Source organism: Protopterus annectens, chromosome 13.part0, assembly GCF_019279795.1.
Source record: "Protopterus annectens isolate FY-2018-M chromosome 13.part0, PAN1.0, whole genome shotgun sequence".
NCBI classification, from domain to species: Eukaryota; Metazoa; Chordata; order Ceratodontiformes; family Protopteridae; genus Protopterus; species Protopterus annectens.
The window spans coordinates 576197555-576223005 of NC_056747.1; the positions used below are offsets into that span (position 1 = coordinate 576197555).

Here is a 25451-nt window from a genome sequence, read left to right on the forward strand (position 1 = left end):
CTATTGTATATAAAGTTGTTATCCAATACTATGGACATGAGTTCAATAATCAACTTTATTTTGTCCCATTCCAAATTACTATATTTGTAAATACCGTCAGTAAATGCCTCCATACTCTGATTCTTGGGGATACACATAAATAGATATATTAACATCTATGGAGGCAAACAATAGATCATTATCAGCTATGTGAATGGGATATCTCATTAAGAATTCCCAGGAGTCCTTGACCATATGTTCCACTTTTCCATATATATGTTTTAGCAAAGAGTCTATAGCCACACCCAGTGGAAAAGTTTTGGACCGACTTACTGATTTTATTAGTCTAAATGGGGGGTTAGAAACATTTTTATGTACCATAGGTATACCAACCAATGTAGACATAACAGGGTACTCTACCTTAAAAAAAATGTATAATTCTTCAGTAATCCTATTATCTGATAAAAATTCTTCTATAAATAAATCCATTCTTCTGTATGCAATATTTAACTCATTAATAGAAATGACCTCATAATTACCTGAACCATGCAATATATCGTATAATTTTGCATTGTATTCTCTGGCGTCCTAGATTACAATGCCTCCACTCTTGTCTGGTTTCATAACCCTAAAAATTCTTCTATAAATAAATCCATTCTTCTGTATGCAATATTTAACTCATTAATAGAAATTACCTCATAATTACCTGAACCATGCAATATATCATATAATTTTGCATTGTATTCTCTGGCGTCCTAGATTACAACGCCTCCACTCTTGTCTGGTTTCATAACCCTAAAAATTCTTCTATAAATAAATCCATTCTTCTGTATGCAATATTTAACTCATTAATAGAAATGACCTCATAATTACCTGAACCATGCAATATATCATATAATTTTGCATTGTATTCTCTGGCGTCCTAGATTACAACGCCTCCACTCTTGTCTGGTTTCATAACCCTAACGTTGTTATTTTCCCTTAACTCATCCAACACAACTAATTCTTCTTTAGTTAAATTGTGCTTTATTTTTTTCTTTATAAACTTACTACTAGACTGATAAATCTCACGTGTAATTGATCTTTCATACCTAAGCATCTTTGTTCATAACTGGCATGTAACAACTTTTCTTTAACATATTACTATCTGGTTTGTGTTCATTTTTATTTTTGAACATCAAGGCCAAATTAAGCTTCCTGACATATTTTTTAGCTTCACTAATACAGTCTTGATGTTGATGTTGGCCTTGATGTTCAAAAATAAAAATGAACACAAACCAGATAGTAGTAATATGTTAAAGAAGAAAGGTGGTTACATACCAGTTATGAACAAAGATGTTCTTGGGTATGAAAGATCGGTTACACATAAAGACGAAGATGTAGGAATGTTCAGTATTGGAGGTAGGTGTAGTGTTAGTGTTACTTGTGGTATTATGGTTTGAGTGGCCTGTCGTGTTCACAATGATAGAACATCCTTTATTGTCATCTATGACAAATCACTTGCCTCCTTCCCACCCAAACCTTGGAGTTCATAGGGGCTTATCTGGATAGTTTTTCAAGTAGCTCTGCTCCCTTAGTCCAGATTGTTTAGCTTGAAGCCGTAATTTGAACAATCTGTTATCTCTTCAGTCACCACCAGAAGCAAGGGTGGTCCTTCAGCTTCTGGGGTCAGTAGCAGCTCCTTAACCCTTCTACCCATAGCGAGATGGTACATGTGAGTACTAAACTGGACTCTGTCAGGTCAGTGGTCTATCAGTTGACATCCCATGTCATCTGCTATTCTAATCGCAAAGATCTGAGAGCAGGTGTCCTGGTAGATCCAGTCAGCAGATGTTTTGCAGGGCCGCTCCTTTGTTCTTTTATTGCTGAAGGCCGTGGTGAATACGAGTGCTTCCCAGTTGGAATAGGATGCATTACTTGAGACTGACAGTCCAGAGCAAATATTCCCATTTAGAGGCCAACCTTCACATCAACTTCCTAGAAGTAAGGTCGTCTTTCTACAGCTGAAGGCATTTCAAGACATCCTTCCTCGAGGGACGATTGCTGTACAGACTGCCAACATATCAGTGGTCTGGTACATCAAACAGGGAGGAACCTGCCCTTGTGTCAGGAGGCAATGAGTGTGTGGCAGTAGGTGATCTCTTCCAACGCCTTTGTTTTAGCAACCCACATTCCGAGGAAGTCTGAGCAGATCTAGTCTTATGCAACATGAGTAGTCTCTCAATCCTTCAGAGGTGGGACAGATTTTTTGCCAGTGGGGCCAGCCATGCTTCAATCTGTTCGCCTCTGTCTGCAATTCCAAATGCAGCAGTTTTTTTCCCCCTAATCTCCCCAGAGGGCGAGTTGCTGGCATACCTCTCAGTTTTTACAGAAAGCTCATCAATGGAAAAAGCAAGGTGATCCTCATTGCCCCATTCTGGCCTTAAGTATTTTTTCCCATTTCTCTGGTCTCATCTGATATGCCCTGCTTTGGTTCTGGATCCACTTCCGGATCTTCTGTCTCACCCAGACATAACAGGCTCTTGGGTGGTCCACATGGTTGCTGCACTTTAAATGATGGCTAGACCATCCAGGCTTTCTTTCCATGTGTTACACATTCTTAAAAAAAATCTGTACTAGGAAGATATACAACAGCAAATGGAAACTATTCAGTATCTGGGCCAACGAGAGAAATCTATATCCATTTTCATTGCCTATTCAGCAGTTTTAGAATCAGTGGCTTCCATTTTTACGCTACATTCAAAGTACAACTGGCAACAATCTCCGGTTTTCATGTAGGCAAAGATCATTTGTGATTGTCCTGCCTTAGGTTATGCAAGGCCTTCCTTAAAGGTACTTTTTTTGCTCAGGCCGCCTATCAGGGACGCTTCTCCTCGGGATTTGACGATTCTTCTGCAGGCCTCAACTCATTCTCCCTTTGAACCTGCAACAAAGGGCTAGTCTTAAGTTTTTGTGCTAGAAAAACATTTTTTCTAGTTTCTATTACATAATCTAGAAGAATTTCGGAACTTAAGACTTTATCTAGCCAGCCACCTTGTATCATTTTTCATAAAGACAGAATTTTTTTGCACCACCCCGTCCTTCCTTCCAAAAGTAACTTCTGAATTTGCCCTCAACCAGTCCATTAATTTAAGTGTTCTTCCCAAAATTCTGCAATAAAGTGGATTGCATGCTTCATTTTTTGGATGTACATGGATGAGATTCATCACCTCAGAACAAAAGCTTTCAGGAAATTGGACCAATTTCATTTTCAGAAGATAAGGTGAGACTGTCTGACCATCTGTGTCAAAAGTACCATTAACACAATGGCTCGCATAATGTATTTTTTATATAAACACAAGGGTTTATCTTTACCAAGACCACCACCAGCTCATTCCACAAGGTCAGTGTCAACTTCTTCCTCTTTCTTATCCAGAACTTTTCTAGATGACATTTGTGTTGCAGCTGCTACTTCATCCAGTGTTCATAGCTTCATAGGTCATTACAAGTTGGACATTCTTTCTAGGAACAGGGCAGTGTTTGGTTCTGTACTCTAGAATATTCTTTCATGAAACCATCCTGGGTTGATAACTGTCTGAGGACTCTCATAAAGGTTTAGGAACAGACAAAAAAGACATCCGATGTAAAGGTTATGTACTTTGCATAATGATGCATCTGCTTTTGTCCTTCAACCTACCCTTCCTTCCCCGTTCCACTAGAAGAAGATATTCATATGGTGGTCTGGTATGATCTTGGATGCATTTCCCCTTTTGGTCTTTCCTCTTAGCTCCAGATACCTTTCTTGTCATGTTTCTAGATGCTTCTAGATGTTTATAGACTTGCTTCAGTTCTATTTGTTATCAAGGGACAAACTCGGTCTAGGGTATTATGGGACTTGGGAGAGGATTATGGGTAAGGGGAGGAGCTTGAGGTTCGGATCCAAAGTGTGAGAAGTGGCCACAGTCTGATCTGAGGTCAGATCCAAAACCTAAAGGTTGAAGGATGAAAACGGACAGCACATGAAAACGGACAGCACAGATGCATCGTTGTGGTGAGTACATAATGTTTGTTAAAATAGTTCAACTGTTTCAAGCCCTATTAGAAGACAATGCCTGGCTGAAGCTGCAGCCCTGGTCGCAAGATGTCAAAAATGCAAGTTAATGTCTCACTGTAAAAGGAACTGCTCTTTAGGGAAAAAAAAGGGATAAAAATTATGCAAAGTGTGAAACAGCTGTTTCGCTTCCCTATAGCCAGTATAATAGGAACTACCCCTCTAAATGAGGCTTGTGCTGTTGCAGACAGAGTTAAAGGCAAGACCAATAAAAAAAACAAAAAAAAAAGTCAGTGGAAAGTGGCAGGAAGAGTATAAGGGAAGGCCTCGGCCCACAAGGAGCAACCATGACTACTTGGATATTCTTCCTCTCCCAGCCCCCACACCAGCCTTTCATAGTCAAACCCCCCCCCCCCCCCATTATTAGGATTGCAGCAAGCCTCGCACAACCTCTAAATTTAGAAAAAACTTCACTCAAGATAAATAGGTCCTGCGGATAATTTTTCAGGTTACAGGCTGCAGTTTGTGAAGAGTTCAAAGCTAGCAAGTATCCCTTTTGTGCAGAAGGAACAAATGCACCTTATTTGTCTTATAGTGTTAAAGGTCCTTTTGATATGCATAATAAAGCCTGCACCCTTTTAAAGACCAAAACAAATGGGTTCACCTTGAAGCTTTTTAGTTCCCAGAAAGGAAGACCATTTTTGGAACTATCAAAGTTTATTTTCCTTAGTCCCAAAATTCAGGATGCTCACTGTAGAGGTCCTGTTTCCCTTCCTGTTCCTATATATTTTAATTCTTAAGGATGCCTACCTTCTTTTTTCCTAACCATAAAAAAGTACAGATGCTTTCGGACATTAAAAGTTGGGGTCTACCACTATCAGTTTGCTCTTTGGCCTTTGGATTGACTGCTGTTCCCTTGTTCTTTACAAAGTGCCTGACTCCAGTAATTGCATAGTGCAGAAGAAAAAGCAACCACATTTATCCATAATTTTGTGACACTATCATCTAGACATTATGCAAGGTTGGATTAGACAGAGCCCTCATTTCACTATGGAATGCTCCCAGAGTTTTGGGCTTCTTTCTAAACTCCATTTGCCAGAAAGCATTTCTTAGAGAAAAGGTGGAGCATTAGAAGCAGTGCTTCCACAAATTCGCACAGGAAGGGTGTCTCCGCCAGAGTGTGCCTCGTCCTTGGGATACGTGGCTTCTAAAATCCTGATTGGTACCGTACATTTTCTAAATGTTCACAGGCGGCTCAGATTTTATCTTGACAAAACTAAATCCTTCAGAAACCCTGACCAGCTGTTTTGCGTCACTTATGAGCCATAAGCTGGGACAACCAATCTCTAAACAAAAACTATTGCAGCTTTGATTTCTGTGGCTTTCCTCCTACCTACTCACGGCATGGTGACACCTTGCCTTCCTGCCCTAAAGCACATTCCACTAGGGCAGTGGCTTCCTCGAGGGGCATGCCATAAAGGAGTAACTCCAGGTCTATTTAAGAGGGTGCTAGGTGGTCCTCTGTGCACGTCTTCACTAAATACTACGCAGTTGCTTTCTTCAGGTCCTGGGCAGCCTTTGCTCAATTAGTTCGGGTTGGGCTGCTGGACCAACTCTTCTCAGTAGCCAGGCACCCTCCTTTCCTCCTTCAGGTCTGGGAATCACCTTATGTCAGGAATAGCTCAACAGTGATTTCAGTCAGGACATAGTACAGTTGTTTAAGAGCTTAACATCACAGTAGATATCCTGATCTCTGAAGTATTCCAACCCATCCTCCATCCCCTCTTTTCTACCTTACTTCATCCTTCATTTTCCTCTTTCCCTTTGCTTTAACCTCTACTCTGTTACATGAAATTATTACCTGTCTGAGCTTACACCCCTGTTAGCTCACCAGTCTTGCGCTGTCTGTAGTCTTCAGACTGCTGGCTTGGATATAGATGAATGGATGAGTGGATACTTAGACTGTGTACCTCAACACATGTGAGCTGAGGTCATGCATTGGTATGACCCAAGGTAAAGCTTTGGCACCCGAGCTGGACGTCAGCGGTGATAACCCAAATGGTGGGAATACTGCAGCAGTTATCAGTAGGGCATCTACTGTTATGGTAGGTTTTTACACAACTGCATTATATTCATGTAGAGCACTGTTGCCATACCTTTTCCCTTCCACTATAGTTTGTGTCACTTGGGGTAGCTTGGTCTGGGTGGAATTCTCTCTTAGTGTAGCTGGTTGGAAAAGTTTTGAGCCTGCTCATAGCTGAGAAGAATTTGAGGAGCCCTGTTTCTCCTTCCTTCCTTTTTGTGTAGTAGATGAGCGATTGATTTACTCTGTTCTGCTCATGGTCTACTTAGGGCCTGACCTGTTTGGTATATTTCTTTGAGACATCCTGATGTTCCCAAAGGGTATTTGCCTTGCCTTGTGAGAAAAGGATGCTGAGCTTTGGATGTCTGAAAAAGATGTTGGGCCTTCTGAGTCTGAAGCCTCTGTAGTCAGGCCTACTGCAACAGTGACTTGCTTGAGCTTCTGCTATTATGGTAAGTTCTTGCACAGTTGCATATCATACGTAGTGAAGTAAGATGTGTATGCAAGAGTAGTGCTGTGTTGTACAGGCTGACTTGAGAGTTCTGTGGCTTCTTTAACAGTTTATTCAGAGTCAAAGCTTCTTAAATGTTGGCATTTATAACAAACAGTAGGTAGCCTGGATTTCAGGATCTCCTTAGTTATTTGCTTTTCTTTGTTTCAGGATGATCGATCACTTATAAATCTGCACTTGATGCATACGAGTTACTTCTTGTTTGTAATGGTGATCACCATGTTCTGTTACACAGTTATCAGAGGCCGACCAGGAAAACTGAGGCAAAGTAATACAGAATTTTTACCTGAGAAGGTGAGTTTTGGGGACTTCTGTTTTAACTATTTTACAGTCTACTAAAGTATTTTGTTTAGTGTCAGTTCTGGAACAGGACTAAGTCACAGAAAGCTCTGCCTGCAGACACTCCACAGTAGTAATCAGAATACTCTGACAATTGATGTCTGCATATACATCTCTGGGCACTGGGCTTTCGGATAGATGCATGCCTCAGTCTGCAGAATAACTGACAGCTGGTGAACCTTATTGGAGACGCTGTGAAGCAGTGAAGAACTGAGCTTTTCAGAGTGCTTGTTTGCATGTTCCCACCATGCTACAAAGTAACATGCCTGAAGTCTCTGCATTCAGTTTTAGGCAAGTAGCATAATGTAGCATGGATTACTGTTGTCCATTTTTTTCACAAGTATTGTAGGGATCTCTTCTAAAAGGCTGCATGTTGACAGTAGAGAAAATAGAAATTCATAAGACTAGTTTAAAAGCAGTGTGCATACTACATGGGGCAAAAACCCAAGTCCAGGTAAAGCAGTAGAATTGCTTGACTGAATTTTCTTTTTGGAACTGGAAGTCCCCTTCCCCAAACACATGCACATGCTCTCACATATGTATGTATTTGTGCATGCATGCGTGATGAGCTGTAGCTTGCAGTTTAAAAAAAAAAATACATTTGTGCTGAACTTTGTTCTGAAAGAGACTGTTCTGCACTCCTTTTTTAACATTTTTGAGAAATACAGACCCATGTCCATTTAATGCTCTAAATCATTTTTGGCTGAAACTAAGAAATGTCGATTCTTTCACAACAAACAAGAATGGTGGACAATGGGATGGCAAAAAAAGTCATAACTATTTCTAAGAATCAGCATTAAAAGTAAGAAAACTGCATTGTTTCCCATCTTAAAACATTTTCAGAATGTCTGATACAGCAGTACAGAGAATAAAGAAGTAATGCATGAAAGGCATTGGTTTATTGAGAATTAGTACTAGATGAATTGTAAGGAATGAAACTGAAATCCTTGAATTCTTACATACTTTTAGTCATGTGTGGCATGCATGATGTATATTTCTTGATGAATATATACAGTGAAATAGGCAGGTTCCCTTGGTTGGATCACTTGAAGAAAATGTCTCATTCATTGCTCTTCATGATACATATTCATTACGCTTTATTTTTCTTTGTCTGGGATATGTCTGAAATTAGTCCACACTGGATCAGTGTACCTGTTTATCAAGAAATAAGTCACCAATCAAACATTTTTTTCAACATCTGGCTAATGCTTCTTACTGTTCACCACCTGTCATGCTTTGGTATCCTTCCTCAATGTCCACAGCAAGGAAAGAGGGTGAATCAAGGTATTGTAGTATGGCACCTTCCTGATAGCAGGAGAGGATTTTTTTCCTAGAAATTCTACTTATTACAATTCCCTACACCACTGTATGCAATGACCATGTGCTGACACATTCCCTCAGCTGCTGACATCAGCTTTCACGTCCACCTTTTTATTTTTTTTGCTTTTTGTATCCTTTAGCTACTGTTCCTGGCCTCCAGGAGTGCCATCCATAGTCATGGAGGAAACCTGTCTTCATCATGGAATGGTTCTAGATTACTTTAGGACAGGGGTTTTCAACCGGTGTGCCAAGAGAGGTTGACAGTTCTGCCGCAAGATTTTTTAAAAAGAAAGACTTTTAAAACCTAAGGATTACTTCACTGACATGCTATTGCTGCCACTGAAAATGTCCATCCACCACCCAACAAAAGCCACTTTGCCTCCCTTTTATTTCGAATTAAGTAACTACAAGAATTATCACGGAGGCTAGGTACTGTGACACAGATGCTCTGACTAGCCTGAATACATATGGGTATAAAACCCAACGCTGCCATCTTGGCTGCGCTTGAGGACAATTGGCCCCTATTGATGGAGGGACTAGCAAAAGGACTAAGGCGTTATGGTTGGAGCAGTGTTGACACTTGGGATCCAGAGTTAGATGTTGAACATGTGTGTCGAATGAGAAGCTTTGAGCTGTTATCTAGTGCCAGTCACATTGAAGTACTTACAGGAAGTATTTGTACTTTGCAGGTTTAAACATGCGGCTCAGAACTTTTAGGTAGCTCAAGGATTGCCAAGTAAATAAGACTTGATGCATAGCTGTTCACCTTTTGTTACTAAAATGTGGAACCCTGCCTCACACCATAGCAAGTTCATATAGGAAGATAATGGCACGGTTAAAATGAGCTACTGTTATGGGGGCGTAGTTGGCATAATAGTTTTTAGGCCTTTATCTCGCAAATACAAAGTACAGAGTTTGATTCTAACTTCTGGTTGTTACTTTATACCTGGACAGTTCCAATAGTAGAAGGAGCAACAGGTCTAATAAAAAATTTACAGTCGTGTTTAGATATGATGCCAATTTAAGTAACTCTGTATGAACTGCGTTTATTTTAGTGGGTGCCATTACAGTAACACTGCTTGGAAACGGTCGTCTTGTACAGAAGACATTCTAAAACGTCAAGCTCCGATATCTCATTAAATGTTAAGTCCAAGTAAAAAAGAGGAAAAGATTTTAAATCGATCAAAATTATGCCTGTTGCATTTTGTCAGGCCAGGAAAAAATACATTTTTTGGTGTGCTGCAAGATTTTTGTAATTAGTTTGCATGCTATAAGATGAAAAAGTTTGAAAATCGCTGCTTTAGTACATTTTGATGAGACCTGAGATATTGCATTCATTTTTAAGTTTGTGCAGCTCATTAAATGTGAAAGTTTCAAAAAGAAAGTCATTCTTGTCAGGTGCATTTCCACAGTAAATTGTCATTTGTAGTGTTTTTTACAACAGTGCTGTAAAACATTTGTATCTTTTTATTCTATTTTTCCTTTCATTGTCTTACTAGTGCTTGTATCTAATGGCAGCTGTGCTGGGCAGTCTTGGTGGTCTTATTCTGATGCTTGGAATTGTTGGCTACATTTGCAGATACAGCCACTAGGTGGCAGTAAATGTACAGCAAAAAACTCTATTGGTATATCCGGTACCTCGGCTTTCGCCTTCAAGGAATATGTTTCCACCAAAGCAGCTTTTCATTTTATACAGTGCATAATTGAATAATTGATATAAATCAAATACACACTTCATTAAATATAATTGACATTTACCAGCCAAAACACTTCAATTAGATCACATCAAATGTCCCTTACAAAATTTAATCTCTTCTGTCACTTATTAAAGTGTTCTAAAATGTACTAATAAATTTATTTAAAACTAACTTCTTATATAAATACATTACCAGTAATTATTTTTAATACTTTTAAATTGATACAGTTTAATACAATTTAATACAACAAAGGGGAAGGGGTACCAAAATTAATACGTTTAGTTTCCAGTTGCGTCAGTTTAAATGTAAATTCTTCCCCATGACAGAAATAAGGTTTGGCTAACACACATTAAAACAAGGATGTGTCCCTGCCTTCATGGCATGTAACAATGTTCAGCAACTGGGCTGTCTAACCTATTCCTCCTAATATAACCCACATGTTCCATTCTTTTCTTTACTGGCCTTTTAGTTTGTCCAATATACCGTTTAACTAAGGGACACCCACATCCTGCAATGTACACAACCCCCTTAGTTTCACAGTTATATAGATCCATGGCCCTTGTAATCCTTCCCATTGATTCTTTCACCGTCTAACTTCCTGATTTTATTACAAACCTTATATCTTCCACAAGGAAAACTACCTTTCCTGCCCTGTTTTTTTATCTAGTTTCCCAATAGATAGTAATTCCTTTAAGTTTTTGTATCTACTATAGGAAAATGCAACTCTTTCAGAGAAAATGTCCTTCAGCTTACCATCATTGAATGTGATGGACCAAAATCTGTACACTAATCCTTTAAGGATTTCTGAAAAAGGGGAATATCTATTAAAAAAGAACAGCCTGTCTTGACCCTCTTCCTTATTCAATCTACTGCTCTCCCTATATACATGTCACTTCTTTTAGTCTTGTACTGTGTGCCAGTCCCAACTTTCTAATCACTTTTTCTGCCCTGTTCAGTACATCCACATTGTAACCTCTATTTGACAATTTATTCCTAACCCTCATAAACTCATTGCCCACCCTAGTTATGTCTGAAGTATTATTTGCTGTCCTCAAATATTCCCCACATGGTAATGAAGACAGCAAATGTGGAGCATGCAAGCTGTCTGTTGTAAGAAAATTGTTAACTGCAGTAGCTTTGGTATAGGGTAAGTGCAGTAAATGTACAGGCAACTTGGAACAGAAACATTTTTTCCTTTTCTTGCTGCTTGTTCCATTCAGTTTCTCTGTAGTGGTACTTGTACTGTAGTGTGGAATTCTTTGGTGTCCTATCTTTTCTTGGTCAATTTGTGATCTTCATGTTTCACTGTTGCAGTCATCACACTTGGGTTATTCTGCCAGGGTTAGCCCTCAGTCGGCCCGAATACCAGAGGCTTAGTATTTCTGCGTCAGTTGCTGTCGCTTCATGACTGACCTAATGGTGTCGGCTGTCTGTTTTTATACCACTGACAACCTGACATCAGTCTTTCTTGCTAAGGAAACACCAAAGGCCAGCATATATAGTTCCACGTTTAAGTATAAAAATAGAAAAAGGACATGTTAATGTCCAAACAATAATTCTATTCACTCAGACTAGTTTCGGCAACCGCCTTCTTCAGTGAGAAAAAGCAAAACACTTCACCAGCAACCCAGTGATCCATTTGTATATTCCCCCAGCCAATGAGAATGAAAGATATATTCCATACCTATGCATAAAACATGAGTAGGCTGTCAGGCTGTAAGATAAAAAGTGTAAAGTTAATATACAAAAACAAAGGTTTGAGACATTTGCCATATTTTCTACATGTTCTTGAGGTATAAACATTGCAATGACAAAGTTCTAATGTTAAATGTAAGCATCCACATTTCCAAATGTAAACTGTGAGCATAAAAGGAAATAAAATTCCTAAAAAATGAAGAAAAAAGGGGAAGAAAAAAGTTAGAATATAGCAACCATACTGGGTATGGCAAGGCAAAAAATCATATACAGTGTTAGCTGCATCAATATGATATAGAGATAAATTATTCATAACATGTTAAATATACTCATCATAAATATGTGGAGGGTAGATGTCCATTAAGATCAATAAATATGCTCATCATAAATGGTCATTTAGACCTGGTGGGAATAATGCTCCAAGATGTATAATCCAATATTTTTCTTTATGACTGAGTATACTTTGCCATCCTTGTTGGTTGTGCCTATTACCGGTAATTTTGTCAATGATAGTGAACATGAATTTGGCAGTGGGGTGTTTAACAGTATGTTGGTATAAAGCATTGGTCAATTTTTTGTTGCGGATATCACTCCGATGTTCCCCTATCCTTATTCTTAATGATCGTGAGGTTTTGCCCACATAAAAGGCACTGCATTGACAGGTGGCCAAATATATGACCCAACTGGTTGAACAATTGCCAAAGATTCTAACATCATGCACTTTACTAGTGTTGGAACTGGTGAATTGTTTAAGCTTATTCACTTGGCTGCATGAGGTGCAGTGGCCACATGGGAAAGTCCCCAAAAGTTTATCCCCTGTTATAGTGAGCTGTTTGTACTTGGCCCCTCTCTTTCTGTTTGTAGTGCGAAAATAGTGTTCCCAAAGTTTTACCTCTCCTGTATGAAAATGAGCATTGATTTCCCAGGATACCCCGAAGGTAATCATTGGCTAGCAAAATGTTCCAATTATTGTTTAGAACATTCCTATCTGATGATTCTTGCCAAGAGTGGTAATGAACCTGATACTGTCCTCCTTAGGATTGTTGGTAGAGTCCTTGTATTCTAGCAGGGTTTGCCTTTCAAATTTGTCAGTCCAAACACTGGCGGATTCAATGTCAAATGTAGAATATCCCCTGTCCAAAAATCTGTTCTTCAGATCTACTTTGGCCTTCTCATAGTCAGTATTTGAGGAATTGCTCCGTTTAATTCTCAAATATTGAGATTTGGGGATATTGCGGATGGTGTGGCGTGGATGCATGCTAGATGCATGAAGTAATGAGTTGAACTGTGGATATTTTCGATGGATCTTGGTATTAAGTGCATGGTCACTATTCCGATACACAGTAACATCCAAGAAATCTATTTCATCAATGTGGGATGTAATCGAAAACTCGATACCCCATATATTGCTGTTAAAATATTCCACATATTCCATAAGGTAGGTGACATCCGCACGCCACACCATCCAGCAGTCATCGAGGTATCTCCGCCAGATGTCTATTTCGACCAAATAGATGTTATGTAACGGATTGTATATTAGGCACTCTTCCAGATAGGCCATAAAAAGGTCTGCATAGATTGGGGCAAAAGAGGCCCCCATGGCCGTACCTTGCAGTTGCCAGTAACAGTCCCCTTGAAAATAGAATACATTTTTATTGAGGACATGTTCGGACATACAGATGAGCAATGTGTTGAATCCAAGTGGATATAATTCAACCTTGTTCAACCAATATTCTAAAGCCTGTAGCCCTGCCCAGTGTGGTATGCTTGTATACAGAGACTTTACATCCAGTGTGCACATCAACCATTCTGGCTCAAGTTGTGTATCTTCAATGATTTTTAAAAATTGGGTTGTATCCTGTATTCTTGCCCTGACCTGTGACAGAAGTGGTTTGAGATATTGTGTTAAGAATGCAGATAATGGTTCTGTAAGTGAACCATGGCCAGATACAATGGGCCTACCTGGAGGGTGCGTAATTGATTTATGTATCTTGGGAAGTAAATACAAAATTTGCTTGGATGGATCCCGAACCTTAAGATGTTGGACAGTTTTCTTGGTAATGATGCCCTCTTCCAATGCTGCCTCCAGAAATGCATCACTTTCCTGTTTAAATTTGTTTGTAGGATCAATACCCATGTGCATATAGCATTGGGAGTCGGATAATTGTCTGAGACCCTCCTGGACAATAGTAGTCCATATTTAAAATTACCACAGCTCCTCCCTTATCAGCTTGGAGTATAACCATGTTGTGATTAGATCTTAGTTCGGAGAGTGCCTCTTTCTCTGCAGAAGTAATATTATCCGGTGTAATATGACATTCCAAATGAGGAAAATGTAAATCTTTGAGTACAGCCTGTTGAAAAATGGCCACATTCTTATTCATGGGTGGTTGAAAAGTGGATTTGTGAAAAGTAAAATCAGAAGATCTTTGAGTGATGGAAGTGTCCTGTTCTGAAAAAAATATCCTAAGGTTAAGTCTACGACAATAATCCATCACATCCAATGAAATTTGATATTGATCAGAGAGAAAACTGGGAACAAAACCCAATCCTTTTAGTATTTTGTGTTGGTCATCAGTCAGTACAAAATCAGATAAGTTAAGAACTTTGTCAAATTGTGTTCTCATTGTTTCAGTAAAGATTGTATCAGTCCTGTCATTGAATCTGTTCCTATTTCGATTGACATGTTTCCTCCCCCCTCTGGGTTTCCTACCTCCCCTAAAGGGAAATGTGTGTGTTTTTTTCTTAAGTGGTGAATTGGCTATCATTCCACCCTCACTGTCTGTATATGATGACTCCTCCCCTGATGTGCTAGTGTGGAATTGGTCCCTGTGTTTTAGTATGGACCTGGGTCTCTTTCTGGTCCTGCCCCTGGTCATTCCTGGGACAGTATCTTGGAATCTCACAGTCCTTTGTGTTTGAAATGGATTGTACCAGCACCTTTGGGACTTTAATTCTCCTTTTTTTGGGACTTTACTTTTTCGTTGTTGGCTGTTTGGACTTACTGGTTTATGGGCGAATCCACGCTTTTGAGAGGAAATCGTTTTCTATGGCCTAAGGAGTACGATGATAAAACAACTCGGGTACTGAATCTTTTACATCGAAAGGAAATATATTTTTTACATTTTGGGGTGTTTTAGTATAACAACAAAATACCTCGTACATCAGCTATTGGTTTAGCGGATCACCACGAACACGTACGAGCACTTTTTTGGAAAGGCCATTGGTCTATCTCAATGGACTATTTGGACTTATGGACATATTAACGTATAATAGAGAACATTTTCTATGCGATTAGAAGGTGATGCTTAAGCACTAACTTTGATATAAACAAACGTATAACAAAGATATTCCTCTTGGACATTTGGGTTTGGACAACGTGTTATTACTACCCATATACAAGGGTGTTTGTTGATTAACACGTGTATGCATCGGAAGTTTTCGTATTAACATATTTGAATGCAATTGTGGTTTTTTCATCAAGAACAGTATCTGGTCGATCTTAAATATGAAACGTGGGCTTCCAACAACTTATGGACTTGCATGTTTTATATGACATTCTTTATGTTGTACAAATTTTTGGGTTATGTCTAAGTGATATGATCTTTGAATGTTCATTTGTGTAAACACTATAGGAGGAGTGCAGGCTTTGCTGTTTATCAGGCAGGTTGCAAGTGTTCTCTGTTTGAGCAAGATTTCTTATTTCAGATTATAATCTATATGCTTCTTCAGTCCAACCTGTGTCGCACCTAGGGGCTGTTCACAGATGTTGAATAAACATTCTAAACACTGACAGTAGGGCACATCAGGACTTCTAAATATTATGTTTTAGGAGCATTATAGCATTTATTTGATGGGACTTATTGGAACCTACAATAATCCTTTTGATTTTGAGTAGGTCTATATATAGCATGTATGTGAATGTGACTTTAGATTATACAATTATGGTTTGCCAGTATTCTTACATATTGATGATCAAGAATATTAAAAGTGTTATATCTAAGGATCACTAATCCACTAACACGGATGAACTCTTATGCCATTCATTTACACAGATTTTTACCAACAGTGTGCCCTAGGATGATATTTGGCTCCTCTCATTATTACAGAGTGATAGGCTCATATTACTACTGTGTGGATTTATAACTTGCTTTTTGGTGGAACTTGTCCCGTGCATTATTTATAACAAGTTTGTTATTATTGTATGGTTCTGGTTGGGTTACTCCTTCTGGTCCTACCTCAGGTTCTTCCATTCTGTCTTATCTGGCATTCTTTATATTGGTTCTTGGACAACCTATATTATTATTTACTATGGATTTGGACAAAATACTAGACTGGTTGTGTGCTGACAGGGAAGACATTGGTGTTTTTGGATTAGATCAAATCCCAAGCAACAACCAAAACCAACCCAATTCTAACATTTCTGATAGTTGTGATCTGGCGTTTCGTAACCTAGAGAAAGGACTCAAAGGGCTGAGGGCCAATATATGGCACCTGAGGCTTTTCAAGGCCTATTTACATAAAAACATGGCCCCTAGAGGCCTTCGAATCAAACTTCGCCCACTAGTCAGCAGATCTGAACAGAGGCTGACTGATGAATGGGATGAGGCACTACGAAATGGCTCTATGGTCTTTGTAAAAATCTTAGCCTCTTACTATGAAAGGACAATTGACTTTTGTGTATCAGAAGTCTAAGAATTGAGCATGGAGTGTAAAAAATTTCAGACTAGTACCAACTATCATGAGTTACTAGATAGGTTGTCCAAAGAACTAACTACATATAACAAAATGATCAGGGATAGAAAAGTTAAGAAATTTGATAGAGATGTCATGGATTATGACAAGGGACATCCATTTCAAACACAAAGGACTGAGATTCCAAGATACTGTCCCAGGAATGACCAGGGGCAGGACCAGAAAGAGACCCAGGTCCATACTAAAACACAGGGACCAATTCCACACTAGCACATCAGGGGAGGAGTCGTATACCGACAGTGAGGGTGGAACGATAGCCAATTCACCACTTAAGAAAAAAACAAACACACATTTGCCTTTAGGGGAGGTAGGAAACCCAGAGGGGGGAGGAAACATGTCAATCGAAATAGGAACAGATTCAATGACAGGACTGATACAATCTTTACTGAAACAATGAGAACACAATTTGAAACTGAGAACACAATTTGAAAAAGTTCTTAACTTATCTGATTTTGTACTGACTGATGACCAACACAAAATACTAAATAAAGGATTGGGTTTTGTTCCCAGTTTTTTCTCTGATCAATATCAAATTTCATTGGATTTGATGGATTATTGTTGTAGACTTAACCTTAGGATATTTTTTTCAGAACAGGACACTTCCATCACTCAAAGATCTTCTGATTTTACTTCACAAATCCACTTTTCAACCACCCATGAATAAGAATGTGGCCATTTTTCAATGGGCTGTACTCAAAGATTTACATTTTCCTCATTTGGAATGTCATATTACACCGGATAATATTACTTCTGCAGAGAGAGACACTCTCCGAACTAAGATCTAATCACAACATGGTTATACTCCAAGCTGATAAGGGAGGAGCTGTGGTAATTTTAAATATGGACTACTATGTCCAGGAGGGTCTCAGACAATTATCCGACTCCCAATGCTATATGCACATGGGTATTGATCCTACAAACAAATTTAAACAGGAAATTGATGCATTTCTGGAGGCAGCATTGGAAGAGGGCATCATTACCAAGAAAACTGTCCATCTTAAGGTTAGGGATCCATCCAAGCAAATTTTGTATTTACTTCCCAAGATACATAAATCAATTACGCACCCTCCAGGTAGGCCCATTGTATCTGGCCGTGGTTCACTTACGGAACCATTATCTGCATTCTTAACACAATATCTCAAACCACTTCTGTCACAGGTCAGGGCAAGAATACAGGATACAACCCAATTTTTAAAAATCATTGAAGATACACAACTTGAGCCAGAATGGTTGATGTGCACACTGGATGTAAAGTCTCTGTATACAAGCATACCACACTGGGCAGGGCTACAGGCTTTAGAATATTGGTTGAACAAGGTTGAATTATATCCACCTGGATTCAACACATTGCTCATCTGTATGTCCGAACATGTCCTCAATAAAAATGTATTCTATTTTCAAGGGGACTGTTACTGGCAACTGCAAGGTACGGCCATGGGGGCCTCTTTTGCCCCGATCTATGCAGACCTTTTTATGGCCTATCTGGAAGAGTGCCTAATATACAATCCCTTACATAACATCTATTTGGTCGAAATAGACATCTGGCGGAGATACCTCGATGACTGCTGGATGGTGTGGCATGCGGATGTCACCTACCTTATGGAATTTGTGGAATATCTTAGCAATATATGGGGTATCGAGTTTTCGATTACATCCCACATTGATGAAATAGATTTCTTGGATGTTACTGTGTATCGGAATAGTGACCATACACTTAATACCAAGATCCATCGAAAATATCCATAGTTCAACTCCTTACTTCATGCATCTAGCATGCATCCACGCCACACCATTCGCAATATCCCCAAATCTGAATATTTGAGAATTAAATGGATCAATTCCTCAAATACTGACTATGAGAAGGCCAAAGTAGATCTGAAGAACAGATTTTTGGACAGGGGATATTCTATATTTGACATTGAATCCGCCAGTGTTTGGACTGACAAATTTGAAAGGCAAACCCTGCTAGAATACAAGGACTCTACCAACAATCCTAAGGAGGACAGTATCAGGTTCATTACCACTCTTGGCAAGAATCATCAGATAGGAATGTTCTAAACAATAATTGGAACATTTTGCTAGCCAATGATTACCTTCGGGGTATCCTGGGAAATCAATGCTCATTTTCGTACAGGAGAGGTAAAACTTTGGGAACACTATTTTCACACTACAAACGGAGAGTGGAGGGGCCAAGTACAAACAGCTCACTATAACAGGGGATGAACTTTTGGGGACTTTCCCATGTGGCCACTGCACCTCATGCAGCCAAGTGAATAAGCTTAAACAATTCACCAGTTCCAACACTAGTAAAGTGTATGATAGAATCTTTGGCAATTGTTCAACCAGTTGGGTCATGTATTTGGCCACCTGTCAATGCAGTGCCTTTTATGTGGGCAAAACCGCACGATCATTAAGAATAAGGATAGGGGAACATCGGAGTGATATCTGCAACAAAAAATTGACCAATGCTTTATACCAACATACTGTTAAACACCCCACTGCCAAATTCATGTTCACTATCATTGACAAAATTACCGGTAATAGGCACAACCAACAAGGATGGCAAAGTATACTCAGTCATAAAGAAAAATATTGGATTATACATCTTGGAGCATTAATCCCACCCGGTCTAAATGACCATTTATGATAAGCATATTTATTGATCTTAATGGACATCTACCCTCCACATATTTATGATGAGTATATTTAACATGTTATGAATAATTTATCTCTATATCATATTGATGTAGCTAACACTGTATATGATTTTTTGCCTTGCCATACCCAGTATGGTTGCTATATTCTAACTTTTTTCTTCCCCTTTTTTCTTCATTTTTTAGGAATTTTATTTCCTTTTATGCTCAGTTTACATTTGGAAATGCTTACATTTAACATTAGAACTTTGTCATTGCAATGTTTATACCTCAAGAACATGTAGAAAATATGGCAAATGTCTCATAATCCTTTGTTTTTGTATATTAACTTTACACTTTTTATCTTACAGCCTGACAGCCTACTCATGTTATATGTATAGGTATGGAATCTACCTTTCATTCTCATTGGCTGGGGGGGAATATACAAATGGATCACTGGGTTGCTGGTGAAGTGTTTTGCTTTTTCTCACTGAAGAAGGCGGTTGCCGAAACTAGTCTGAGTGAATAGAATTATTGTTTGGACATTAACATGTCCTTTTTCTATTTTTATACTTAAACATGGAACTATATATGCTGGCCTTTGGTGTTTCTTTCTGAATGGTTTGGCCGTGCATGCTGTACGTGCGAGGCGTGCTGTTTTGAATTTCTTGCTAAGGAGCCTGAAGCAGAAGCAGTTCGCATGAGTGCCGGTCGGCCGCTACCTGAGTTTTTTTTTTCCGAAATTGAAGTTGAAGTCTTCTAAAGTGAAGTACCCTGTTGGGGATCCTTTTTTCTTGCTCTGATGTCAGAAAAAGTTAACAATTGTCTCACCTGTGGAAAGCAAATGCCACACCGAGATTTCCATTCTTACTTCGTCACCTGTTTAGGCCTAGACCACGACGTACCTCGCTGCCAGTTTTGTGCTTTGTTCAATGCCCGAACTATTTGTCGTCAGGCCCTTATTGTAGTTAAATAATTTCATTCTCTATCTCCATATTCCGAAATGCCTTCGGTAAGCCATCTGACTACTGAGCTTCCGAAAAAACGTAAGGATAAAGACTGACTGCACAGGTCCAAAACTGCCGACGACACTTCTGTTAAGCTAATCGCCAGTTCGCCTGTGCTCTGGCGTTTCGCAGCCCCTGATGCTTGCTCTGATGGATTCACAGGCCTCTACAGAGACCCCGTTCAGAGTCCAGTATGCCGAGAGACTCGACTATGTAACCTGTGGATGGGTCTATCTTGGATGGGTCTGGGTCTATCTTGGATGGGTCTGGAGCTGCTGTGTAGCCACCGACTTCTGAGGAAGTTCTTTGCACTAACGATAATCAACACAAACCGATTTCTTTCGAGTCTTCAGTTCTTTCTAAAACTACCGAGTTTCTAAGGCCCCAAGAGTGTGAGCTACGCCTAAAAAACAGACCCTAACTCAAGCGTCTGCTTCCTTGTCACAGTTGCTCAAAATGGCAGAAGAACTTATGCCGATTAGGGGAAGCCAGCCTTCACCAGCAGCTTTATCTGACCAAGAGTCAGACTCTGAGGTTTCTGATTATTAAGACATGCCCTTATGATGATTCAGATGCAGAGGAATCCATTCCTTCTGCCTCGCCTCCAGAGGATTTTTCTTTTGGTGAAACCCTGCATACTTTGAGATAGCATTTCCATTGGGGATGCTAGGATTATCCCCAGTCCAAAAAGAGACTCTGAATTTTTAAATTTACCACAGCACAGACCCTTAGCTATCCCTCCTGATGTTCTTTGTGTTTCACTGTTGCAGGCATTACATTTGGGTCATCTGCTTGCAGTAGCCCTCAGTCGGCCTGATTATCTAAATCTTGGGTCCTGCGTCAGTTGCTGTCTCATCTTCCATGATGTCAGGTAGTCAGGGGTATAAAGCATGCAGCTGATGCCATTACATCAGTCTTTCTTGCCATGTGGTGCCCGAATCAAAGCAGTTCGCAAGTGCCGGTCGGCAGACTCCTGAAATTTTCGTTTTCGAGTTTCAGATTCGAAGTCTTTAAGCTAAGTACCCTGTTGGGGATCCTTTTTCTTGCTCTAAACCAATGTCAGTAAAAGTCAACAATTGTATTTCTTGTGGAAAGCAGATACCTTAAAGATTTTCATTCGTACTGCATTCCTTGCTTAGGCCCAGACCACGACTTACCTTGCTGTCTGTTTTGTGCCTTATTCAAACCTCGTACTATTTGTCTGTTCATTTGCGCATGTAAATATTTTGGTACTCTGTTTATCCAGAAATGGCTTCGGTAAGCCACCTGACTACTGACATTCAGAAAAAGCGCAAAGATAAAGGCGGACAGACCGCATAGGTCCAAAGCTGCCGATGATGCTACTCCTAATCTAGTCACCAGTTCACCGGTTCTCAGTGAGGTGCTTTTGCAGCCCCCGATACCCACTGCTTAAGATTCGCAGGCCTCTAATGAGACCCATTCAGAGTCAGGTATGCTGCGAGATGCTTCTTCGACTGTGGAACCTGCGGATGTCTCTACCTTGGATGGGTCCAGAGCCGCTGTGCATGCACTGGCTTCTGCGGGCGTCTTCAGGCCTACTGAATTGCATATTAAACTGACGTTATCTTTTTCTTCAAGGCCTGAAACTATATCAATGCCTAGAAAACTGACGCCCAGACCACATGGTCAGGCCCCTATGCCTAAAAAAAAAACAAATAAGAATGGCTAAAGACCTTATTACTCTAATTAGGGGAAGCCATCCTTCCCCCTCAGAGACCTAGGACTGATTTTCCTTCTGATCAGGATTCTGAAATTTCTGTTTTCTCTAACCAGGATTTGCCCTTATCTACCTCTGAGGATTCTGATGCAGAGCACTCCATTCCCTCTGCTTCCCCTCCAGCGGATTTCTTTTGGTGAAACCTTGCATACTCTTGGGGAGCACTTTCGCTGGGAAAGCCAGGATTACTCTGACTCCAAAAAGAGGCTTAGAGAATTCTTACTCCTGCCTCAACACAGGCCTTTAGCTATCCCTCCTGTACTGGACATTGTAGATGATGCCTTCTTGGAATCTAGCCTGGCCCCTGACTCTCTACCTCCTGCTCCCAGAAAACCTGATGGGTATTACACAGTACCTGACTCTCACAAGTTTCTCTTTAAAAATCCTACTGCGGATCCTGAGATAATTTCACAGGGACCCAAGGGCATTAAGGCTACTACTGCCAAAAATCCTACCCCCCCCCCGATAGAGATTCCAGAGTGCTGGATAGATTGGGTAAGAAGGTATACACTTCGCAACCTTGGCCATTAGGGCCTTAAACTGCCAGTTTCATATGTTAAAGTATCAGCAAGATATTATTGGATTGCTTAAACAGAAAATGATTCCTGACTGCACTGAAAATAAAGATTTACAGGATTTAATGCATTTTGCTGAACAAGTTGGAGAACATACTTTGCAATGTGGGTTTGATTCATTAGAGGCATCTTGCAAGGCTGCTGTCACTGGGTCTGTACTTAGAAGGCATGTTTGGCTTAAGGAGCAATCTTTGCCAGATCATGTTAAAGCTAAATTACTGGATGCTCCCTTAAACCAAGACCTCTTGTTTGGCAACAAAGCAGAAGTATGCAAGTTGGAGAAAAATGCTAAATCTATGCAAACTGTTAGATTTTCTGCAGGTACAGCCTCCCAGATTTAGTAGGCATTGGCCCTCTAATAATTGGTCCTTTCCTGCCTCTTCCAGGCCTTCTCAGTTCAAACCCAGAAACAGCAGAACACTCAGGCTTCAGTCCCAAGGTACTCACAAGCCTAAGCAGTGGGGGGCTCCCATGTCCAAAGCAGCGAGTAGTAAGACCCCCCCCCCCCCAATGGTAAACTGTCTCAATAACTTAACTTTAAACCTTCCAAGCCCTGCTCAACTGACTGTTCCTTTAAGGGGAAAGATTGCCCTGCATGCAAAAAATTGGGAACTCATTACTCAGGACAAATGGGTTTTAAATATTATTTCCTAAGGATACAGATTCCACTTCCACGCCTTACCAACCCCAAACTGTTGTCCAGACCTACCCCCAAATCAGTGGGCAGAGGCTCAAAATTTGCTCTCTTAAGCATCAGGGCTATTCAGCCTGTCCCAGAAGAAGAAGAATGGGGGCAAGGTTTCTACCAAAGACTTTTTCTGGTACCCAGAAAAGACAATTTCTGGCATCTTATCCTGGACCTGCCTATCCTAAACACATTTTTGGTGATTCCAAAATTCAAGATGCTAACTGTTCATCAGCTGCTTCCCATGCTAGGCAAAGATGCCTGGTTGGCTACACTGGATTTAAAAGAAGCCTACCTGCACATCCCAATAAGGGAATCTTGCAGAAGATACCTACGCTTCAGAGCAGGCTACATGCACTATCAGTTCTATGCACTGCCCTTTGGCTTATCTACTGTGCCCAGGGTATTCACAAAGTGCCTAACTCCAGTCATTGCATTTTGTAGGCAAAGAAATATTCAAATATACCCATACCTGGACGATTGTCTAATTCAGGCAGAAAGCCATGACATGCTATTAAATCTGACATTTGTAAAGTAATTGGTAACTTCTCTGGGGTAGACAATAAACGAAAAGAAATCACATCTTCTACCCTGCCAACAAATTGCAATCCTGGGAGCAAGCTTGAATACAGCTTCCCAGATGGCCTACCTCACGCCAGAGAAACAAGTTCATTTGACAGTCTACTTCAAACTACTGGCCACAAAGACCCAGCTATCTACAAGGAAAATACTGCAAGCCCTGGGGTTCATGGCCTCTTGCATTTTACTAATTCCATATGCAAGTCTGCATATGAGGAAACTACAATGGTATCAACATTCTCGGGATCTAGAATCAATGATTCCTATCATACTTTGTCTACAGAAGTTCCTTTGGTGGACAGAGGCCTGCCACCAAAACAAGAGACTGCCATTCACTCTACCCCCTGCCACCCAAACCCTAACAGACGCATCAGACTATGCACGGGAGGCTCACTTGGTGGGGCAGTGCAGTGCATTCAGGGCAAATGGAACCCAAATCAAATGCACCTGCATATCAATCAAAAAGAAATGTTAGCTGTACAGAATGCTCTAACAGCCTTCAAGGATCACATTCTTCCAGGACAATTATTGGTAGACTGGCAACACCACTGTTATGCGGTACATAAAACAAGCAGGGGGAACCCACTCATACTCTCTGCAGACTAGCCATGGCTCTGTGGAACACGGGCTTGAGCTACCAAGTGCACCTAATAGGCTCAATTCCTGCCAGGAAAGCTAAATACACTGGCAGACGACCTAAGCAAAAATCTCATGGACCCACACGAGTTGAAACTGGAACCTAAGATATTCAGCATGTTGAGAAACAAATGGGGAAGCCCAGAGATAGACATGTTTGCCTCCCCCCAGAACTACCAATTGGACAAATTCTGCACAAGGACTCCTCACATGCAAGCTTGGAAAGTTGATGCCCTGTCCTTCACCTGGAAAAACCTATCAGTTTATGCCTTTCCTCCTCTGCCTCTCCTCTCCAAGGTACTACTGAAGATCAAACAGGACAAACTAAGGACAATACTGATTGCACCAGACTGGCCTTGCCAGCACTGGGTACCCCCTCTTGCGCAGTGTCATTGCTGGCACCATGGCACCTGCCTCAGACCCCTGCCCTGCTGTCCCAGCAGGAGGGCCAGATTCTGCACCCACAGCTTCAAACCCTGAACCTGGCAGCTTGGCTGATTACCTGATCTCTCCAGTACCATCCCTCATAAGCAAGTGATGGATGTCATTCTGGAGGCAAGGAGGCCTAGTACTAGAAAATCCTATGCTGGAAAATGGAGAAGATTCTGTTCCTGGATCCAAACTCAGGGGGATGGGCACAGCTGCACCCAATTTACCCCATATTCTTCAATACTCAACTGAGATGCTTCGCAAGGACCTTTCCTTTTCCTCCATCAAAATTCATGCCGCAGCCTTTACAGCTCTTTACAGTACAGAACCAAACCTCTTCTCTCATCCACTGCTGAAGCAATTCCTCAGATGGGCCAAAGACTTAAGATCACCCAGGAGAGCCCCTACTCCAGCCTGGGACCTTAACTTTATATTGGAAAAGCTCACTCTACCTCCCTTTGAGCCAGCTGCAAATGCAGAGTTGAAATTTCTTTTTTGGAAAACTGCCTTCTAGCCATCACTTCAGCAAGAAAGGTGTCTGAATGACAGGCCCTCATGGCAGTGGAACCTTTCATAGTCTTTCATGCTGACAGGGTGTCCCTCAGGACCAATGCCTCCATGCCCAAGGTGGTATCCAGTGTGGCCCTTAATCAGTTCATTTTTCAACCTTCTTTTCTAATCCACAGAACAAAGGGGAATTAATACTGCACTCCTTGGACGTACACAGACAACTTAGATTTTACTTGGACAGGACTAAGCC

The 25451-nt window shown here is 40.5% G+C and overlaps 1 protein-coding gene across 1 annotated transcript in view; it reads left to right on the forward strand.

Moving 5' to 3' along the window:
• The window catches only part of TMEM248 (transmembrane protein 248), a 452360-nt gene that overhangs the window by 385030 nt on the left and 41879 nt on the right, over positions 1 to 25451 (forward strand). Inside the window, exon 6 of the mRNA XM_044054239.1 lies at positions 6754 to 6897. Coding sequence (XP_043910174.1) covers positions 6754 to 6897 — 144 coding nt within the window. The remainder of the gene's footprint in view (positions 1 to 6753; positions 6898 to 25451) is intronic.